The sequence below is a fragment of the Nyctereutes procyonoides genome, unplaced genomic scaffold (assembly GCF_905146905.1).
Source record: "Nyctereutes procyonoides isolate TBG_1078 unplaced genomic scaffold, NYPRO_anot_genome, whole genome shotgun sequence".
NCBI classification, from domain to species: domain Eukaryota; kingdom Metazoa; phylum Chordata; class Mammalia; order Carnivora; family Canidae; genus Nyctereutes; species Nyctereutes procyonoides.
Window position 1 is genome coordinate 10,084,644 of NW_026575034.1, and position 19,743 is coordinate 10,104,386.

General features: G+C 49.7%; 2 protein-coding genes across 5 annotated transcripts; both read left to right on the plus strand.

Moving 5' to 3' along the window:
* Nucleotides 1-285: 285 nt before the first annotated feature.
* On the plus strand, nucleotides 286-3,564 carry LOC129505122 (serum amyloid A protein). 4 transcript variants are annotated; one of them, XM_055318072.1, is made up of 4 exons: nucleotides 286-415; nucleotides 851-942; nucleotides 2,744-2,882; nucleotides 3,257-3,564. In XM_055318072.1, exons 2-4 carry the CDS (start codon nucleotides 855-857, stop codon nucleotides 3,417-3,419), a joined length of 390 nt encoding a protein of 129 aa, XP_055174047.1. In that variant the 5' UTR covers nucleotides 286-415; nucleotides 851-854; the 3' UTR covers nucleotides 3,420-3,564. The 4 variants fall into 4 exon arrangements, with proteins under 4 accessions (XP_055174047.1, XP_055174049.1, XP_055174050.1 ...); XM_055318074.1 differs by having other exon boundaries at nucleotides 358-415; nucleotides 854-942; XM_055318075.1 differs by having other exon boundaries at nucleotides 377-497.
* Nucleotides 3,565-14,509: 10,945 nt separating this feature from the next.
* LOC129505121 (serum amyloid A protein-like) lies at nucleotides 14,510-18,837 on the plus strand. Its single transcript, XM_055318071.1, has 4 exons — nucleotides 14,510-14,578; nucleotides 15,193-15,297; nucleotides 18,097-18,235; nucleotides 18,522-18,837. The coding sequence occupies exons 2-4, from the start codon at nucleotides 15,207-15,209 to the stop codon at nucleotides 18,682-18,684; spliced, it is 393 nt and encodes a 130-aa protein (XP_055174046.1). The 5' UTR covers nucleotides 14,510-14,578; nucleotides 15,193-15,206; the 3' UTR covers nucleotides 18,685-18,837.
* The last annotated feature ends 906 nt before the right edge of the window (nucleotides 18,838-19,743 follow it).

Sequence of the window (19,743 nt, forward strand, 5' to 3'; positions counted from 1 at the left end):
CCGGAGGAGGTGGCCAGGGGAGCGAGGTCCTGGATGAGGAGCCATCCTCTCAGTCATGCACCTCCCAGCAGCGGGGGGCCACCAGCAGGGGCTGTGCACCCTCCTCCCCACGCCCCCCCAGCCCTGATGGCAGAACCTCCCCCGCCCCCAAGTCCGGGCTGCCAGGGAGAAGCCGCGAACCTTGTTTCCTCGGAGTTGCACAACCGGGAATTGGCCCTGGGATCCAGAACACCCCGGGTGTCCAGGAAGTCCTCCCTTGTAGGCTGCAGGGGCCACGACCTGGGGAGACATTTCCAGGCACCAGGCCTGGCCTTTCCTCTCTCCCCAGGGCCCAGCTGGACGGCTCGGCATAAATACGGGTCACCTGTGCCCAGCAGGCACCTGTGACCAGCAGCTCGCTCCACTGGGAACTCAGGTGAGGGGCTGCTGCAAGCAGTGATTGGCTGAGAAAACAGGCTCTTTTCTCTTTCCCCGCAGGACTGGGGATTCCTTGAAAAGTAATTACTCTGTTGTGTGTTTGTCCTGTACGAGGGCCCTGCTGATGCAGTGGCACACGGAGGACTTTGGTTGATTGTAAGGTTCTGGGTTGATTGAAGGCTGCCCTAGGCTGGGACACTTTGGTCCCAGCTGCCCTCTGCCTCCATCAATGCCACCTTGGGGACCTCTTGCCTGAGGGGCTCAGCACTGAGGGCTGTGGCTCCGAGTGAGGACCTACAGCCACGATTCCTACCTGGCCCCCGAGAGTCTACTGAGAACAGAGGGAATGAGCACCAGGCCATCTGTGACATGCAAATCCCAAAGGAGGGTGCGGGTCCTGTCCTTGCCCCCCTAACCCTCTTCTTCATTTCAGCACCATGAAGCTTTTCCCGGGCCTCCTTTTCTGTTCCTTGGTCCTGGGTGTCAGCAGCCAATGGTATTCATTTGTTGGCGAGGCTGCTCAAGGTAAGGCCGCTGGACTGGGGGGCATCCAAGGGCCACTAGGACTTGCCCTGAGCACTTTCAAGGGTGGGAGACACTGTCTTGGGTGTGTTGCCCTATGTGGTAGGATGGGCCCGGTGTTAGGGAGCCCCTCATCAAACAGATTGGAAAGCACAAAATGGGAGTCCATCTGTTACTAGAGAAAGAGCAATGATCATTCCCAGCTGAAGTGTAAGTTTGAAGAGAAGACACAGTGTGAGTCTGGAAATGGCATAACATCTTCTGCAGACAAAATGCACAAAGTATGGTGAAAGCTGTCCATCCTTTCTTCTCCTTTCCCTCTCTCCCTCCCTCCCTCCCTCCCTCCCTCCCTCCCTCCTTTCCACCTCCTGATTGGATGATTAAGAGACACCTTCAGCTTAGCTCTCTCTGATGCTTCCTTTTGTCAGTGACAGTGTCCCTGGGAGGTCTGTTTCCCACCCTTTCCTAGCCCTAAACATGACCCCAAAACCGAGGGAGCTAATAATATATATCAAGCCTACACTAGGAATTCATTACCTTCATGCAATTCAGGGTGACCAACTCTGCTGGGTGGCCTGAGTCTGAGGCCTTTCCTGTGACACTGTCAGCACTAACGGGGAGGGTTCTAGGCAAACAGGGACCCTACTGGTCAACCTGGGACAGGTGTTCTCCTACTAGGACTTCAGAACACCTCAGTGAGGCAGGCCTCTTCCCCTACTTGGAGGGGAGGAAGCTGAGGCTTAGAGGAGCCAAGTCCCTTGCCCAGGGACTACCTGGCAGTCAGCAGTGGCAGAGAGGAGGTTTGAACCCAGCTGTGCGTGAGGTCAGAGTTCTTGCCAGGTAGAAGTGTCTGAGTACCCCTTCCTAAAGTTGAGTGGGTCTCAGTCTCAGCTACATGTTGGACTGGTGCCTGAGATCCACGCCCAGAGAAGCTCAGGGAATTGGCCGGGCTGAGACCTGGGCGCACGCCTCTCAGGAGCTCCCAGGTGATCAGAAGTACAGACAAGGATGGCAGATGGGCCGCGGCCCTAGGGCTTGCTACCTCCAGCTGCCACATCATGGGTACAGTCTATACAGAAAGTTGCCAGGATGCCATTTCTGCCCCTAACCCTCAGAGGGACTCGGGTCACAGTCGCGGGCATTCACTCTGCAAGAATAGGTTTCCTGGGACTTGGGGCAGAAGTGCAGTAAGCCTGGGCCTTTCTCAGCATCTGCCTTCCCTGTCACCTCCTCACTTACCCAAGGGCCCTTGGATTTTACCATCTTAGCTTCATTCTACAGCAGTGCTTCCTGACCAAGGGCAATTTTGTGTCCTGAGACTTTTGGCAATGTCTGGAAGCATTTCTGGTGGGTGACTCTCGGGGATTAGGTTGCCCACATGTAGTGGGTAGAGGTCAGAGATGCTGCTACACAACCTATAGAGTCAAGACAGGACTGAGCAGCAAAGAAAAATCTGGCCCCAAGTGTCAATGATGCTGAAGAGAGAAATCCTGTTCTAGAACACCTCCCTTCTCCCACTGAGCAGCTCCCATGGGGCCCTAGTGGATGAGCCCATAGGTAGCACAGAGCCAGACACACAGGAGCAACACAGCTGTGCCCCCATGCATGACCTCAGTAGAGATACGTGGAGAAACCAACAAGGGGGGAGACTTGTCCTCCTGGGCCTAGGGTCCCCAAGGGTGCTGGGACCACGGGCAGAAATCTAGAGTCAGTGGTAGATTGTTGTTCCTTGAGTCTTCCCCACGGCGAGCCTCTGGCTTTCTATCCACGTGATATCCTTTTTGCCATGTGCTTTTGTCTCCAGGGGCTTGGGACATGTGGAGAGCCTACTCTGACATGAGAGAAGCCAACTACAAAAATTCAGACAAATACTTCCATGCCCGGGGGAACTATGAAGCTGCACAGAGGGGCCCTGGGGGCGCCTGGGCTGCTAAAGTGATCAGGTGACCTGGGCCCCTGGGGATGCAGGGATGGTGAGCTGGGAGAGGCTGTCAGAGGACAGGCCAAGCCCTAGAGAAGTTTGCGGGAGTGACTGGTCCTGCCCACCAGCTCCTCTGGGCCTAGTGTGGGGTTGGATTGGCTTCCAGGGCCACAGCAAGGCCGGGGGACCTGGGGATTCCCTGCCCTCCTCCTGGGGGCCCGGGGACCAGCCTGGCTGGGGTGGGCTGTGCCCGGTGCAGGGTCAGGTGCAGGGTGATTCAGCCCCTCCTGCCCTGGCTCCTGTCAGCCAGCCCTTGGAGAGAGGAGAGATTGGTGGGGGCCGTGGGCTTCGTTCATCAGGCCCTAATCATCTCTTGCCTGTCCTCCTCCATCCCAGCGATGCCAGAGAGAATTCTCAGAGAATCACAGACCTTCTTAAGTTTGGAGACAGCGGCCACGGAGCGGAGGACTCGAAGGCTGACCAGGCTGCCAACGAATGGGGCCGGAGTGGCAAAGATCCCAACCACTTCCGACCTGCTGGCCTGCCTGACAAGTACTGAGCTTCCTCTTGGCTCTGCCCTGGGGAGCCGGGCTGTGAGCCCCCTGAGGGCAGGGACACCCACTCGTTGAGATCTCAGGCCACGCAGGCTGGGGAGGGCACCTAAGCGGTGTCTAATAAATGCTAAAGAGATGGACTGTTGAAAAGCGTGTTCTTCTTGAGTTTATGTCCTGCTGGTTAGTTCCCCTGGAGGGATGGATGGACACCCGTGTGAGGCTGAACCTGGGCCCAGGTGTAGGGGGGACCGTCTCAGTGCACCCGGACAGACGCCCTGTAAGCACCCCTCCCCGATCAGACCTGCCCCAGGGGCAAAGGGAGCCCTTTCACCAACCCCTGATTCCCAAGTCGTTTTCTGAAGTCTCTAACTATGGGAAAGCAGTCTCAGGTCTGTTCTGGGAAGAATGTGTGTGCTCTACACACAATCCGTGATTTACGGAGTGCTGTGAAACCATGCTGTGTAAAACATTTTGCAAAGCTCCCATCATGACTCACTCGCCCCTTTGCTGAAAGAGCTGGGCAAAGTGACAAGAACTCCAGGCTGCCCATAGGGTCTTGCTTGCCCAGGGACCTGAGCAGGAAGGGAGCCACCCTTCACTGGAATCTTCCCTTAATCCCCTGTAGGCCTCCCCTTCGGAATGTCCAAACAGTCTAACAAAGAGCCTTTTCAAAGCCCAGCTGTCCCCTGGTGGGTACAGATGCTTACAAAACTCCTTCATCCGTCCTTTCCCGGATTCACCCCCTCGTGAATGAGCCCCAGTATGTGGCAGGAACTGAGGGAGGCCCTGGGAACAGAGCGGCCGATGGCACCGAGGAGATCAGTGGTCCCGGGCAGGTCGCATCTCCGGGGGAGCCATTAGTTAGCTGTGCATGTTTACCACAATGGAATTAAATTACACTGTACATTTAGTGGGTGATGGACTATCCTGGGCCACTGTTCAGGTGGCAGCCGCACAGCATGTGGCCAAGAGTCCAAATGCTCAATCCCAGGCGGCCAGATGTGAATTTCAGCTTGGCCCCTGACTCTGTGGCAGGTGAGAGGAGACTCGAGGACAAATGCTCTGCTAAGTTGTTCAGGGAAAAAGCAGCCTGGAAAATCTGAGTATCATATCCCTATCTTGGTTTATGTATTCAGGTAAGTACATACGCTCGGGAAATAGACCAGAAGGCAAACATGAAGGTTCCAGGAGGTGCTTCTTGCCTCTCCCCCAACCCAGGATGAGGAAGCTAGCCCTGCTTTTTTCTTTTTCTCTTTATACTTATTAAATGGTTTTTATAAAAAGATTATTTATTCATGAGAGACACACAGAGAGAGGCAGAGACACAGGCAGAGGGAGAAGCAGGCTCCACGCAGGGAGCCTGGTGTGGGACTGGATCCGGGTCTCCAGGATCACGCCCTGGGCCGAAGGCGGCGCTAAACCGCTCAGCCACCCGGGCTGCCCATATACTTATTAAATGTTTTTCAACTTTTCTTCTCTAACTTGTTCTTTCAACCTAGGCTCGTTAAGCTCCACTGTCTGCTAGGCCTTGTCCTGGGTGCTGCTTGTCAAAGGTGAGAAAGCCAACCTCACGCCTGCTTGGGAGGCTAGGGTTGAGATGAGCAAGAGCAGCAGATGTCTGTTCAGCATATAATTCACACGTGTGTGCCTTTCTCTCTCATCACACCCCACCCAACTGCACTAAATGTGCAAATACATCCACACACATCAATAGTGCGCCCACATTAATAAAGATCATGCGATACTAATTGGTAAAGGAGTCAGGGTCCCAGTGAACATACAGGATGGAAGCTACGAGATAAAGGATGGTGCTGATCACGCGCCGTAGTCCGTCTGTCCCAATCCTATTCTGACCTTTCCTTTCCCATAGGATTCAATTTTCTCCTAGGCCTGGTTATCTTTCAGGCCGAACCGACATTATCCCAGAACTTGGCCTTGAAAAAGACAGGCCCCACTGACCCCCGTGAAAGAAGTTTGCTCAGTACCAAAGGAAGGGTGTTCCTCTTCCCCGCAGCTGCAGGAACACGAAGCGCACCGGGCACCGCGTTCTCAGAAGCTGCTCTGACCAAGGAGTTCTTTGAAACCAGAACAACAAGGGGGACTTCAGAGATCGTCTGTTCGTCCCATGAGAGCGCCGCCGCCCCATTTTATTTAATATTTAGACGTGACTCTGTGTCGGTGACACCACAATGATTTGCCTGGTGGGTAGCGGGATGCTGCAGGTGGGACACGGATGCCGCAGGTGCGACACGGTTGGTGCATGTGGGACGCGGATGCCACAGGTGGGACACGGTTGGTGCATGTGGGATGCAGATGCTGCAGGTGGGAGGCGGAGCTGGGAAAGTGCCTGCTGGTGGCCAAGGAGCTGGAGCCCAGAGGTCGGGCCACACTGCAGAGTGACAGTCGCACAGCACCCCAGCACGTGCTCTCCTGACATACAAGGTTTAAGCCAATGTCATTTTTTTTCTGTTCTAATACACGTGACCCGACTGCTTGGTGTTGTATTTGCCTTTTCCGCAGGACGAACGCTGAGCGCATCTGTTTGTGAGCTTCTTGGTCAGTGGCAGTTGCCTGCACACTAGGTTTTTGAGCTCCTCGCCCATTTTTCTATTTGCAGTGCTGTCCCTTTCTCAAGATTCATCGGAAGAATTAATCGCTCGACATGTTTAGGCGCTGTCATTTGCCAGTTTCTCTCTAAAAATTAATTCTTATTTTTGACGTATTCAAGTTCACTATTTCGCGTTTTGGTTTGTGCTTTGAAATTATAAGAATTTCCTCCCCGTCCACATCACAAGTTTATATTTTAAAAGATTTACTTATTTATTATAGAGAGACACTGAGACAGAAAGAGTCCGGGAGAGGAGACAAGGAAGAAGGAGAGAATCCCAGATAGACTCCCAGCTGAGTGCAGAGCCTGAAGCACGGCTGGATCTCAAGACCCCGAGCTCATGACTGGAGGGGAATTCAAGAGTCGGATGCTTACTTAACCAACTGAGCCACCCAGGAGCCCCCACAGATTTATTTATTTATTTGTTGAAGAGTTTATATATTGCCCTCTACCCCTCACCCTGCTCATGCTTATCTCAAATAAATAAATTATATGGTGAAAAAAACTTTTTAAAAAAGATTTTATTTATTGATTTGAGAGAGAGAGAGAGAGAGAGAGAGAATGCAAGCATGAGCTGAGGAAGGGGCAGCAGGGGAGAGAGAGGGACAAGTGGATCCACAATGAACCCTGAGCCCTGAGCCCAACCCAGGACTCAATCTCATGACCCTGAGGTCACTACCTGAGCTGAAACCAAGAGTCACATGCTTAACTCACTGAGCCACCCAGGCGCCCCACAAGTTTAGTTTGTGAAAATATTTTCTATTAACTTTATCGTTTTACCTTTGTATTTAATATTCTAGTGTTGATATTTGTATATGTATGGAGCAAGGATCCTGTTTCATTTTTCTCTGTAGGGTGACCAGTTCCTTCGAAACTCTCTCTTCCTCCATGATTTGAGGTGTCTCCTGCATCACATATTACTGTCCTTTACATGTGGCCCTACTCTGACTCTCTTCTCTCCTGTTGGTCAATGTGTCCTTTGTTTGCCAATACTACTACTTTGTTTCTACTACCGCATTGGCTCTGTGTGTTACTGTCTGAGTAAGACACGTGCCAACTCTGTGCATTCTCCTTTTTTTATTTAATTAACTAACTAATTAATTAATTTTATTCATTTATTTATGAGAGACACAGAGAGAGCCAGAGACATAGGAAGAGGGAGAAGCAGGCTCCCTGTGGGGAACCCAATGCGGCACTAGATCCCAGGACTCTGGGATCACGACCTGAGCCAAAGGCAGACCCTCAACCACTGAGCAACCCAGGTGCAACCTCTTCACACTCTTATTTATGAAGATTGATTTTTCTATGTATGATCTTTACTTCTCAATATACATTTCAGAGTAATTTTCTTCGATTCCTCAAAAGTTCACCTGGAATTTTGCTTTGAAAGGCATTACATTTGTCCATTAATTTGGGATAGAATTAACATCTTAATTTTTTTAAGATTTTATTTATTTATTCATGAGAGACATAGAGAGAGAGAGAGGTAGAGACACAGGCAGAAGGAGAAGCAGGCTCCATGCAGGGAGCTCCATGTGGGACTCAATCTCAGGACTCCAGGATCACGCCCTGGGCCAAAGGCAGGCGCTAAACCGCTGAGCCACCCAGGGATCCTGAATTAGCATCTTTACAAAATGAAATCATCCCATCTGAGAGCCTGCAGCTCCTCTCCAATTAAATCACATCATCGTATGACGTGTTTATTAGAGGTTTGAAATCTTCTCCAGTGTGATTCCGCATTCATTTCATCCCTAGGTATTTTGTAGATATGTTGTTACCAGGAATGGTTTCCTATTTTTAATCATATTTTCTATTTGGCTATTTCTGTTATGGAGAAATGTGGTTGGTTTCTGGATCAACTGTTGGGTTATCTTATTAAATTCTCTTATCAAGTTTAGTAGTTTTTTGATTTATGGCTTCTAGGAGTTAATGGTTTTAATATCTGGTAATAATGACAGTTTAATCTCCACCTTTCCAATTTTAATATTTCTTCTTTCTTTTTATTTTCCAAGGTATGCTCCATGGCTGCCAGACCTACGATAGAAAACAGTGGTGATAGTTGGTAGTCTTCGCTCATTCTAGATCCTCAGAAAATGGATTAGAAGTTTTCCATTAAATTATATGTTTACTGTCACCTAGTCTGATACATGTAAGAGAGTTACCTTTGATGTTCAGTTTCATAAAGGAATTTTTTTAAACCATAAATATATCTTGAGCTTTCTCAAATGTTTTTTTTTTATCAACTGAGATACTATTTAACTTTTTTAGGCTATCGATTGACAGAATGTTATGGTCTTTTTCATACTGATCAATATCATAATGTTGACCTCCTTGTGCATTCCAAGAGTGAACCACAGGCAATGGTGAGGCATTCTTAAACTCCGATTAGATTGTTTACACTCTATTCCATTTTGAATGTTTGTGCCTTTGAAAACAAAATGGACTGTTGTTTTATGTCCTTGTACTACCCAAGTCTGGTTTTGGAATCAAGATTATTCTAGCTTCTTCAAATGGCTGTACAAGTTCATTTTCTGTGTTCTACAACAGCTTCTATAACACATATTTAACTGTCCCTAAGATTCTATCAGGCTCCTGAAGAACATCTGGCCTCAGAGGAGAATCTGGGGAGGAGAGATTTTATCAACCATTTCACCGTATCTAATATTTATTTGGCTTCCTAAAGATGACTATGTCTCCTTGCAACAAAAAAATATCCTATTTACAGAAGTACCTTGGTGGCATTGTTTAATCTAAATTAACACATGGTGTGTCACCGTGAGTTGATTAAGTTGAATCTGAGAACAGGAGCTCTGTATTAAGCCCAAACGTGAGCCAGAAAAGGGGAACTTAGGTTAACCTTTTGGGTCCACACGGAGAGTTAGTCTGCCTCTGTGAACTGGGCCTAACCAGCTCAGAACAATCCTTCTGAAGAGCTTTTATGCTGAGAAATGCTACAGTCATTGAAAGGTCAGATGATTATGCTGTTTTGCTTTGTGTTGTGCTGTGTTGTGCTGTAGTTAGTGCTGTTCATTGCTGCCTCTGGTGGCTTCTTCCAGAGGTCATTGGGGGTGCATGTGGGGAATGCGGGTGTCCCCTTACCTGGGAACCACCAGCAGTCAGCTGAAAGGAGAAACATGGCAGATCTGATCTTTGAAAGGATTTTTTTTTTGTAGGTTTGATAGTACTAGTGTGGGACTAGGGGCAGAGTGAGGAGCCACCAGAGCAGAAAGCACCGCCTGCCTAGCAGGTTGCCTTGCCCTGGAATCGGGGAGCTGCTGCTCCGGACGGGACATCACGGAGGTGGAGCTCCTGGCTCAGGAAGCACAAAGGGGCTGAGTACACGTGTTCTCTCATGCTGGATGCTTTGTGCACCCGCCCAGCCCTGCCACGTGTGTTTGGTTCCTTGGGAATACACGCAGCCATATCATCTACAGCGGCCCGAGAATCTAACGCTTCCTTCAGTTGTTCGAAGGCGCTATTTTCTTTGAATCTCCCTGGGTGAATTGAAGGGTGGGTGTGAGGAAGGTGGCGCCCACCACGTGCTGGGAGATGTTTAACAACTGCCTCCCCAGAAGCCAAAAGTAAAAAAAAAAAAAAAAAAAAAAAAAATCCGTGACTCACAGCGTCATCAGTTTCTATGGTGTAAAGCGTCCCGCTTTGGCTCAACTCGTATGACCAGTGACTTAACAGTTGGTTGTCCTGAGCTCCTGTGAGCTGGCCTGGCCCCCCCAGGACCGTCCACCTTCACAGGGTGGAGACGACCAGATACACCATGTGTCTAAGCTGAGACTTTCAACGATTCCTCAGGACAAAAGGAAAAAAAGGAAGCAAAACAAAACTTCTCTTCACGCAAGTGGTGGCTACGGAAAATGCTGCAGCTTGAGAGAAAAGTGAAAGTACGAGTCCCTCGATGTTTTCAAAGACAGCTAAGCCTTAAAGCATATCCTCTGAACTCGGAGCAAATACCTCAAATAGGTTCCGCAAATGACCATGAGGGGAATGAATGAGACGATGATCACTCAAAACGACAGTTTGATATTGAGGAAGAAAGTACAACAAAGTTAAGAATTCGTGTTCCTCAGGGGCTCCTGGCTGGCTCAGATCATAGGGCATGGGACTCTTGATCTTGGGGTGGAGGGTTTGAGCCCCTCGGGTATAGAAATTACTTAAAATAAGTTAATAAAATTTTTTTAAAGATTTTATTTAATAATTCATGAGAGACACAGAGAGAGAGGCAGAGACACAGGCAGAGGGAGAAGCAGGCTCCATGCAGGAAACCCGATGTGGGACTCGATCCCGGGTCTCCAGCATCACACCCTGGGCTGAAGAGAGCGCTAAACCCCTGCACCATCTGGGCTGCCCAGTTAATACAATTTTAAAAGAATTAGTGCCCATCAATGCATACTAGATGAAAGTTGAAAAAGAAAGGGCAAGACCTGAACATCTTTTGTGGGGGCCATTATTTTGTCTATCACACTGATAAACTCTTTCTGTTAAGCTATTCTCGATTTAAGTTTTTTAAAAGGTATTTTTATGATGCAGGATATAGTGTTTAGTTTTATAACCGGCAATGCTCTAGAGAGTACATGAATGTAGCCTCAAAGGATGCCCACAGTTGTTCACACGTGGATGCTAAGCAAGTATTTCATATTGGAAAGAAGAATGTGAAGAATAAAAGGAAGTCGTACAGAGGGAAATGCAGGTAAAGTTTTCTTTTACTCTAACTACCCGGGGGCCTTTAGATGGAAACATGACTCAGTCAATATTGCATGTGTTCCTGAACCCGCTTTGCCCTCTCTTCTCCTTGTGGCAAGTTTTGAGCTCCTCCAGCCTTTAGTTTCTCCCGGTGCTACCTGTGGAGTTCCAGGGCCGAGAGAATGTTCCCTCTTCCCTTGCACAGCTGCAGGGACTCTGCCTTGTCTTGTGCATCACAAACACTGTCCTGGGCACAGCTGTTTCTAACAAAGAGATCTTCAGAGACACCCAGACTTGAAAGAATGTTGCTATGTCCTGAGTGGTCAAAGCAGGATCTTTCAAAATCTAACTCTGCTTGGTCGTCTGACTTCTTAAAGCGTTAATAATGTGTGGCTGCGTAATAACCTATTAATGAATCTTCTGTCTTCTGCTACGTATAAAGTATTATGAACTGTCTTGGCAGCGCAGAAAGGTTCAGTGTATGAAGAGCTCGGAGGTGCTCAGACCTACCCAAGCCCCCTTTCAGCCTTAATGGACCCACCCCGACCACAGCCCTATGAGGCAGTCTTTTAGGTCTCAGACCCAGTGTCAGGGTCTGCGGGGATCTCCCACATGCATCACCAAGCAGTTCTCAGACACCAACTGGGTGTGCTAGAATTCCACTAAGTTCTGACACTCTCTACCCAGAGAGAGCACAGAACCCTCCTGTTAAGGAGTCAGTCCTAGGACACGATCTTTCCCCTTCACCTCAGCCAGGCAGATGTCAGTCCTAAACCCCCACTGCTCTGTGTGCTTCTGACAGACCCCAGACAGGCTGAAGGATCCAGCCACCTCCCCCTTGGGTTGGAATAATGTGCTAGAAGCTCCCAGGACTCGAGGAAACACTTACTTCTATTTACCAGTGTAATGAAGGCTATAGAAGAGGATACAGAGGAAGAGCCAGATGAGGTGATCCGGAGGACAAAGAATGGGAAAGGCCATAGGCCCCATGTCCTCGCAGGTCACCACTCTCCCAAGTCTCCATATGCTTACACCCTGGAAGCACTCTGAACCGAGGCCTTCTGGGGTTTTATGGAGGCTTCGTTGCATAAGGGATTACTTAAATCCTGGGGCATGGGGGATTGATTCAATGCTCCTGTCCCTGAACCGTCCCTCTAGTAAGAGGACGGAACAAAGTGCCTCCAATCATATGGTTGGGCCTCCTGGCAATCAGCCCCCATCCTTCGTGAGGTCCCAAGTCACCTCACAAACATCACTAAAGACCCCTCTGTATCTGTCAACACTTAGGCAATTCTAAGGGTTTGGGAGGCCACCACTGTGAAAGACCAAGAAATATGGGACATATTTCATCCTCAGAATGATCAAATTTTTATTTCTTATCCGTTGAACCTTGCAGGTAAGTGTGGTTATTCTTCTCATTTTAAATTCATGAAAATGCTCATCATGCTCTCTGTTGTCCCTCTGACCCTGGGATCCAGGCCTCCCACGCCTTCCTGGGTCACGGTGTCCTGTGGAACTTATTTTTTAACTTTGGCTTTCTGATTCTTCAAGCCTTGATCCCCTTCTCATCCACTCACATTAATTGCAACAGAGCAGATGGGGTCTCTGAGGCCCCTTAACAGCCTGGTCACGGGGTGGGGGGGCATCTACCTTATTTTGTAAACCAGGTCACTCTGAGAGTGAAGGGGTTGCCACTACTGATGAAGCTGACACAAGACGTCCTATGGGCATTGTCTCTGCAAACCTGGACACAGCGATTCCGGGGAGACCTGGGAGATCTCTCTAAGGCCTGGACATTCTGATGCCACCATGCCAGCATCTTCCTTCTGCATTAGACACCAGGGAATTAGCTGCCAGTCCCTAATATCTATTGTTCTAAGCAGGGCCCTGCAGAGATCTGAGTGTCCCTTCCAAGAAGTTTGAATACGCGATGTGACAAAGGATGAGACTACGCGGTGCTTGTTCACGTCCCTGTGAGGAGCGACTCTTGGTGTCTAGAAATTGCACTCACTGTCTCTGCAATGTCTCTATCAAAGAAAGGAAAGACTTGAATGCTGTGTGAAAGTGGGGGAGGGAGCATTCCAGCATAGAAGGGCCACAAAGGAGCAAAAGAATTGTCACAGGATGGGGTCACTGACCCAGAATTTCTGCCCTGGGGAGCCTATGTGAGCATCCAATGACCTCCTCCGGGAAGCAGCCCCCAAGCTCCCTGTCATCAGTGGCTGTGGAGGGTTGACAACTGCCCGTCTCCCCACATGTCTACTTCTACGACCCCGGGAGCCAAAGCAGCTCAGGGTCGTGGACTCAGTGGACCTAGGGACCCCCCTTTCCCAAGGAATGATTTGTGCGGGGAATATCCCAATGTAGCTTAGCATTGCCTTGGCTCAGGCCCACAGGGCAGAGAGATCCTTTGACAGTTGTCTGCCTACAGCTTCGGCTCATCATACCTACAGGAATTAAGATGAGACCCAGCCCCAGAAGTGGCATCACTCCCGCCCTGGCAGGCGCCCATCTCAGCCAATGATTCCCTCACGCTCCTGTAATCCTCGCCTGATTTGCTTGTCCTGGGTCAGCCTCCCCTTTGTAGTGTCCTGCTCGGATCCCTTCTAGTCTTGTAACAAGTCAGAAGTGGGCCTCCTGCTTCTTCTCTGGGTTACTGGTGGAGCATGAATCCCACCTCCGACCTGGCCACTACGGAGCATCTTCCAGCCTCTGGGCTGCCCAGTCTCCAGGATTTGCTGGCATCAGCCCTGCAGGCACTTGTCTTGTGTCTGCCAAGCCGCTGGTGTTCCTCGTCTGCCAGGGGCGCTCCAGGCAGCACCCCTGAGCCAGCACCCCTGGGCCGGGCCTTCCCTGCCCTACTGCCTGCGGCCTGTGGCCCAGGGCCTCACTGTGAGAAGGACCAGGTCTGTCCTCTGGACGCCCCATGATCGCCGCCACATCACACCTGCACCGTCCTCTCTCCCTGAGGAAATCTGATGAGCTCGGCACGTTCCTTTCACTTGAATGGGCAGGAAGGGGTCGGGGCGCCCACCGGGCCTCCCGGCCCCCGGAGCCCTGCACGCAGGGCCTTCCCCACACACCCTGACTAACCTCCCACGGGACAGCGCGGTCCTGCTCTTCGGGCCAAGCAGCCGCTCCCTCTGTTCTTGCGCTGCATCCCGCTTTCTCGGCTCCCTCCTGAATCTTCTATTCTGCTCAGCTCCCAGCCAGTGCTCTTTCGTGATGGTTTTTAGGATGTCATTTCTGTGTGACATGGGAGCCAGTATCTAGCCCCAGGTCGGTGTCCCTGGGCGGCCCAGTCCTCATCGGGCCTACAGAGGCGCCCCACAGTGGCCGGTCGTGATGCTCGGGCGTCTGGAGGACCTTCCCAGTGTCCAGGCCCCCCGCTGGCTGCTGGAAGCATATTGTCCTGGTCCTGAGGCTTTCCTGTCTCCCTCCCGCTCCCCGGGCCCAGCCCCAGGCTTCGCGCCCTGCAGTTGCCCTGTGCGCTCTCAGACCTTAGGCACTCGGGTCTCTTTTCTCTTATTGATCCCCCTTCACAGCAGTTGTGTGGGGAAGAAAACCTTTCCTGAGCAGCAGTGAGAGTGGAAAGAGGCTGGAAACCCCACGTTTGCCACACTCCCGGAATCTGCCAGATTGCACAACCTGGGAAATGAGAGGCTTCGAGGAAAAAGCCTGATGATCTGCAGCTGCCTCTGGCCTCGGGGAATTTCCCCCAGCCCAGTGTTTTCCCTCGTCCTGTCTTCCCATTCGTCCCCCTAGCAGAGCGTCTGTATATATGTGCTGGCACACGTCGCAGGCCGGAGGCCAGGGCAGCTCAGCCTCACCAGGAGCCTCCGCGGGGAGGGACAGCCAAAGGTGAGGTCCAGAACCTTCCAAGCGGTTCTTCCTGGCAGGTTCTCTTTCCCCACAGCGTTCCTGTGCTGGGTCCCAGCTCTCTGCTCCTTTCCTGAATCCATGATCCTGACAATGAGGATTCAGCAGATGTGAATACTTTCTGGGACTGGGCTTTAGTCGTGATCGTCCCCTGTGGGCCTTCGGGGGTGGGTACAAGAAGCACCTGCAAGTGTGTGGGCATCGTTTCGCTCTTGTCAAATGCCCAGAGGCCTCCTCGGAAGCTTCCTGTCAGTGGGTGTGAGGGCTCATAGGGCAGGATTGAAAGTGGTGTGTGTTGGAAGTGCCGTGCAGGCTCTCATCCTGGGATTCCCGGGAGGCAAGTGGAAATGGAGACGTGGACCCCCTGGAATTCTGTCTGCGTAGCTATGTATCACCTGCTCACCCTGCTAATACACGCTGTCCACTTCCTTCTCCATATACCCCCCCACACGGATGCATGTACACGGGTGTATAGGTACACGTATGTGTGTGTGTGTGTGTGTGTGTGTGTGTGTGTAGACATGAAGGTCACATTCCCCCATGAAAAAACCAAACCAAACGAAAACAAAACTCGTCTCCTCTTTGTGTGTCCCCAGGACTCTGCAGCAGGATGAAGCTTCTCGTGGGCATCCTATTGTGCTCCCTGGTCCTGGGCGTCAGCAGCCAGAGATGGTTGACATTCCTAAAGGAAGCGGGTCAAGGTAAGGACCAAAGCATGGGGGTCATGGGGAGACCGCACTTGGCCTCCTTCGGAGTTCACCTGAGCGGGGGCCACATCCACACAGGGCTGGGGCCTAGAGTGGGAAGCACAAAGCATGGTATGCAAGTCAGCAGTTTCCTCGGCCATTTTTATTTATTATTATTGCAATACAAGTGACATATAACGTTATATATAATTAAGGTATATGTCACATTAATTTGATGCATTTATATATTTGATTGCCTTTGTAGCTATAATTAGCACCTCTACTATATTATATAATTATCCTTTTTTTATAGTATTTGAAATAATTAAGTTTGTGGCACCTGCAGGTCTCAGTTGATTAAGTGCCTGTCTTGGGCTCAGGTCATGACTTCAGGGTCCTGGAATCTTGCCCCATGTTGAGCTCTCTGCTCATTGGGGCCCTGCTTCTCTCTTTCCCTCTGCCTGCTGCTCCCTCTGCTTGTGCTCTCTCTCTCTCTGTCAAATAAATAAATAAATCCTTTTTTTTTTTTTTTACAAAAGAAATAATTAAGTTCTAGAGTATAGCAAGCTTCATAGTTATAATAATACATTGTTTGGTGTCCATTATACTGTGTATCAGATCTCCAGGCCTTACTTCCTCCTTGTGCTTTTTCCCCTGACACCTCATCTGTCCTATCCCACCACCCCTGGCTTTTCTGGCCAGCATCGCCCTCTTCCCTGGGGATCCCCTTGCCTGAGGTCATACAGGGTTTGTCCTCCACTTGCAGCAGGAGCAGAAAAAGATCTGGGGTCCCTGGTGCCTGCTCCCTATTCCGAGTGGACTCTAGTGCCGCCTGGTGGGAAGGCAGGGACAGCTCATGGCTGGGTCTCAGGCAGCCTGAAGTGGGTGCATCCAACTTGTGCACCTAGTAATTACATCCAAGAGTAACTGAGCTTGGCCGTCCTAGGTGCTGTTCTGAGAGCTTTACATGTATGGATGAAGTCGTTTTCATCCTCAGGTTTTAATCTTTAATCCTGGGATGTAGGCACCATCATCCCTTATTAGAGGACCTGAAGCAGAAAGAGATGAAGAGTCCTAACAAAGTCCCCACACAGAGCAGGATTTACCCCAGTGCTGGCGCTCCCAGAGCTTCCTGTGACAGGACTACCCTGCCTCCCAGACCAGAGAGCACATGGGAGAGTGAGGGGCCTGTGAACACATAATCCTCTTGCTCATTTGCCCAAATGCCAGATAGTCAGGCTGTGTTGCAGGCAGAAGGCAACTCTGAGAGCTCTCTCCCCCAGTCGAAGGCACAAGGAATTACATGATGATGGCTCTTCTGGCCTGGGTCCTGGCTGGGCCGGAGAGAAGAGATATACCCCTTATTAGGCAGGGTCAAGAGGCCAAATTTGCTTATTTCACTAAATCATTTCTTTTGAGTTTTCTGTGATGGCCAGTGGCTATTGCTTTAAGACTTTGCTGTCAATCCTTTCTAAATTCTCACAGGCACAGCTACAATTTTTTTTTTTTCATCTTAGGTCAAGGTTTCTCAAAGGGTCATTCTAGGGCCACTTGCCCCTATGAGAATCACCTGGGGCTTGGGGTGCTTTGTGAAATGCAGATGCCTGGTCCACACACACCCCCTCTGCTGAATCACAGTTTCCGAGGCTGAGCCTGAAATCTGGCCTTTAGCAAGCACCCAGTGGGTGTTTTCCCACTCAAGATTGGGTACTACTACCTGCAGTCTTGCTCCCCGAGTGACAGATATGTCGGGCATTTGGAAGCACTTCTAAAGCAAGCGGCCCCAGGCATCTATTGAATCCGTAACTCGGAGGGAATCAGTATAGTCAGAAGGTTGTGCTGCTCAACCAAGTGATCTTTCTGAGCACTGGGAATGAGAAATACATGAAATGAAGATAGGGGCGTGGCCGATATTACGCAAACTATGACGACCACTCGACCGAGGTTTTTCTCTTTTGCCTAGTCCAGCTACTTTCTAGAAGTCTTCATGTGGTTACTGAGTAGTCTACTGAGGCTCCTTCAGTCCATAACTCTCTGGCCTTCCTCTTAGCCTAGTCCCGCTGCTGGTTTTGTCCCAGCCTTCCTAAGGCCTAGTGAGGTGATAACGTATTGAGCACCTACAATCTTCTAGAAGTTATATGTGTATTTTCGCATTTCATTGCATAACCACTGTGGGGAAGGCGATACTCTTCCATTTATGGGGAGGACACTGAGCTTTAGAGCTGGCGGGTCAGTTGCCCTTTTTATGCATCTGGTGACTCGATTTCTGTGAAGCCGTTTTGGGGAGCTCACTTTTTCAATTCTATGAATGATTGAATTCTGACAGTTACCTGGAGGCCAAATACACCCCGGACCTTCAGAAGTAGGTAGGACTGAGTTGTCTTCATGCTGCCCACAGGGATGAATTTCTCCCCTTGACTAGGCTGGGAGCCCCCTGGGGCAGCAGCCGCCCTCACCCTCTTGCTTTGTCCTCATGCCCCAGCGGGGAGGGGGGGGGTCCCTTGTCTTTCCAGGTAGAGGTTCATTGTACAAGGAAGCATCCCTTAGAGACCATCCCACCCTTGTTCACACACATCACACAGAGCCAAAAGCCAAGTATCTACAGTACTTAGGATGGAATCAAAGAGAATAAAACATGTATCCAGTGCGATTCTTGTAACATTAACTCAGGGGAGTGAAGAGTTAAGGAATATTTCTCCCAGCCAAGATCATCTCCAAGGGTTTTGTCAAAAACTGAAATCTTAGATTCAGTGGGAGGAAAACCTTTTCTCTATTTTCCAAGAGATAATCACCTTTAGTTTCCTTCCTTTCTAGGGACTAGAGACATGTGGAGAGCCTACTCTGACATGAGAGAAGCCAACTACAAAAATTCAGACAAATACTTCCATGCCAGGGGGAACTATGATGCCGCACAGAGGGGCCCTGGGGGCGCCTGGGCTGCTAAAGTGATCAGGTAACTGGACCCTTTGGGATGCAGGGATGGGTGAGCTGAGCATGTGTGTTGTGGACAGCTAGGAAGACCAAGGAGTGATACCCACCTTCCCCCTATGGGCCTGGGTTACCAAGCACAAGGAAATTTGCCAGGCTGAGTTGGCCTGTGCCCAGAAATGAGCAGTGTTTTAGTCCCTCTAAACTTGGCTTATTTTAGTCATTAATTTGTTAGAAAGAGGAGAGATAGGAAAGATGGAGGTGTTGCTCATCAGTCCCTGATTAAACCCATTTGCCTTTCTCTATTCCAGTGACGCCAGAGAGAAATCTCAGAGAATCACAGATCTTTTTAAGTTTGGAGACAGTGGCCATGGAATAGAGGACTCGAAGGCTGACCAGGCTGCCAACGAATGGGGCCGGAGTGGCAAAGACCCCAACCACTTCCGACCTGCTGGCCTGCCTGACAAGTACTGAGCTTCATTTCAGTTCTGTCCTCAGGAGCCAGTCTATGAGCCCCCTAAAGGCAAGAACACTTGTTGAGTTAGAGTTGCTGAATTCTGTATTCTTTCTACTCAATAGTTTAGAAGGAGCACATAAAAATGTTTAATAAATGCTTGCAAAATTCGATCTGTCGTTGTCATCTGGAAACACCAAATAACAATCCTCCTAAGTACCATTGCTACCATGGATGTGGTCAATTTACCTTATTTTTTTTTCAGAGGAGATAAATTCTAATAAAGAATAATACTAATTTGGGGTGAAAGTATATGTTCATAATAGGGACCATACTATATAGACTATATTTGGACCATACATGTCAGTCTCTGAGACCAAGATGGATTTTACCCTAGTTCTCAACAGGATAGCACTGCAGCCATATGCATCTCCAACTCCAGGTTTTGGATCTATCTTGGGGTACTTTTGGTTGACCTGGTAATTGCAGGGCATCTGGTGGGTGGAGCAGAGTTACATACAGCTTACTTTTATGAGACAGTGCTACAACCAAAGAGCCATCCTAAATCTTGCTTCACTTTTGCATTGTCCCTTCACACATGCATTTAGGTAGAATCAGATTTACTGTGAATCTGATGAAGCTTGAGCATCAAGGGTTCCCCACTTATATGGGATCATTCCAAGATCCTCGGAGTGGCTCTGGGATGGGATTCACATGGGCAATTCCTTTTGTAAAATCTGTAGAAGTAAACTATTGTAACTAAAGCAGTTAGTGCCTCTGTTCATGCCAACATCCCACCATCATTTTTCTGCTTGTGTTGAATGGTACTGTAGTGGGCACAGGCATTTTGGGGCATCTGACTAAGAAGAAGTTGAATTGGCAACATAATTGGTTTGCACTTAGTGGGACGTACTTGCATAGTTTTCAGTCATTTCTGAGTAAAATTATTTATCACTACCCTGGAGTAGGAATGGCCTCTACGTATGCTCCATCATCTACTGTGGTTACTCCTGGTGCAGGAGCAGAGGTCATATGACAAAATGAACATGTCCTGCACAGCCCTGCACAGAATACGTGGG

Coding starts and splice junctions, on each gene's coding strand:
- LOC129505122 (XM_055318072.1), top strand. CDS start 855: ATGAAGCTTTTCCCGGGCCTCCTTTTCTGTTCCTTGGTCCTGGGTGTC. Junction 943..2,743: donor TGTTGGCGAGGCTGCTCAAG/GTAAGGCCGCTG, acceptor TTTTGTCTCCAG/GGGCTTGGGACATGTGGAGA. Junction 2,883..3,256: donor TGGGCTGCTAAAGTGATCAG/GTGACCTGGGCC, acceptor CCTCCATCCCAG/CGATGCCAGAGAGAATTCTC.
- LOC129505121 (XM_055318071.1), top strand. CDS start 15,207: ATGAAGCTTCTCGTGGGCATCCTATTGTGCTCCCTGGTCCTGGGCGTC. Junction 15,298..18,096: donor CCTAAAGGAAGCGGGTCAAG/GTAAGGACCAAA, acceptor CTTCCTTTCTAG/GGACTAGAGACATGTGGAGA. Junction 18,236..18,521: donor TGGGCTGCTAAAGTGATCAG/GTAACTGGACCC, acceptor TCTCTATTCCAG/TGACGCCAGAGAGAAATCTC.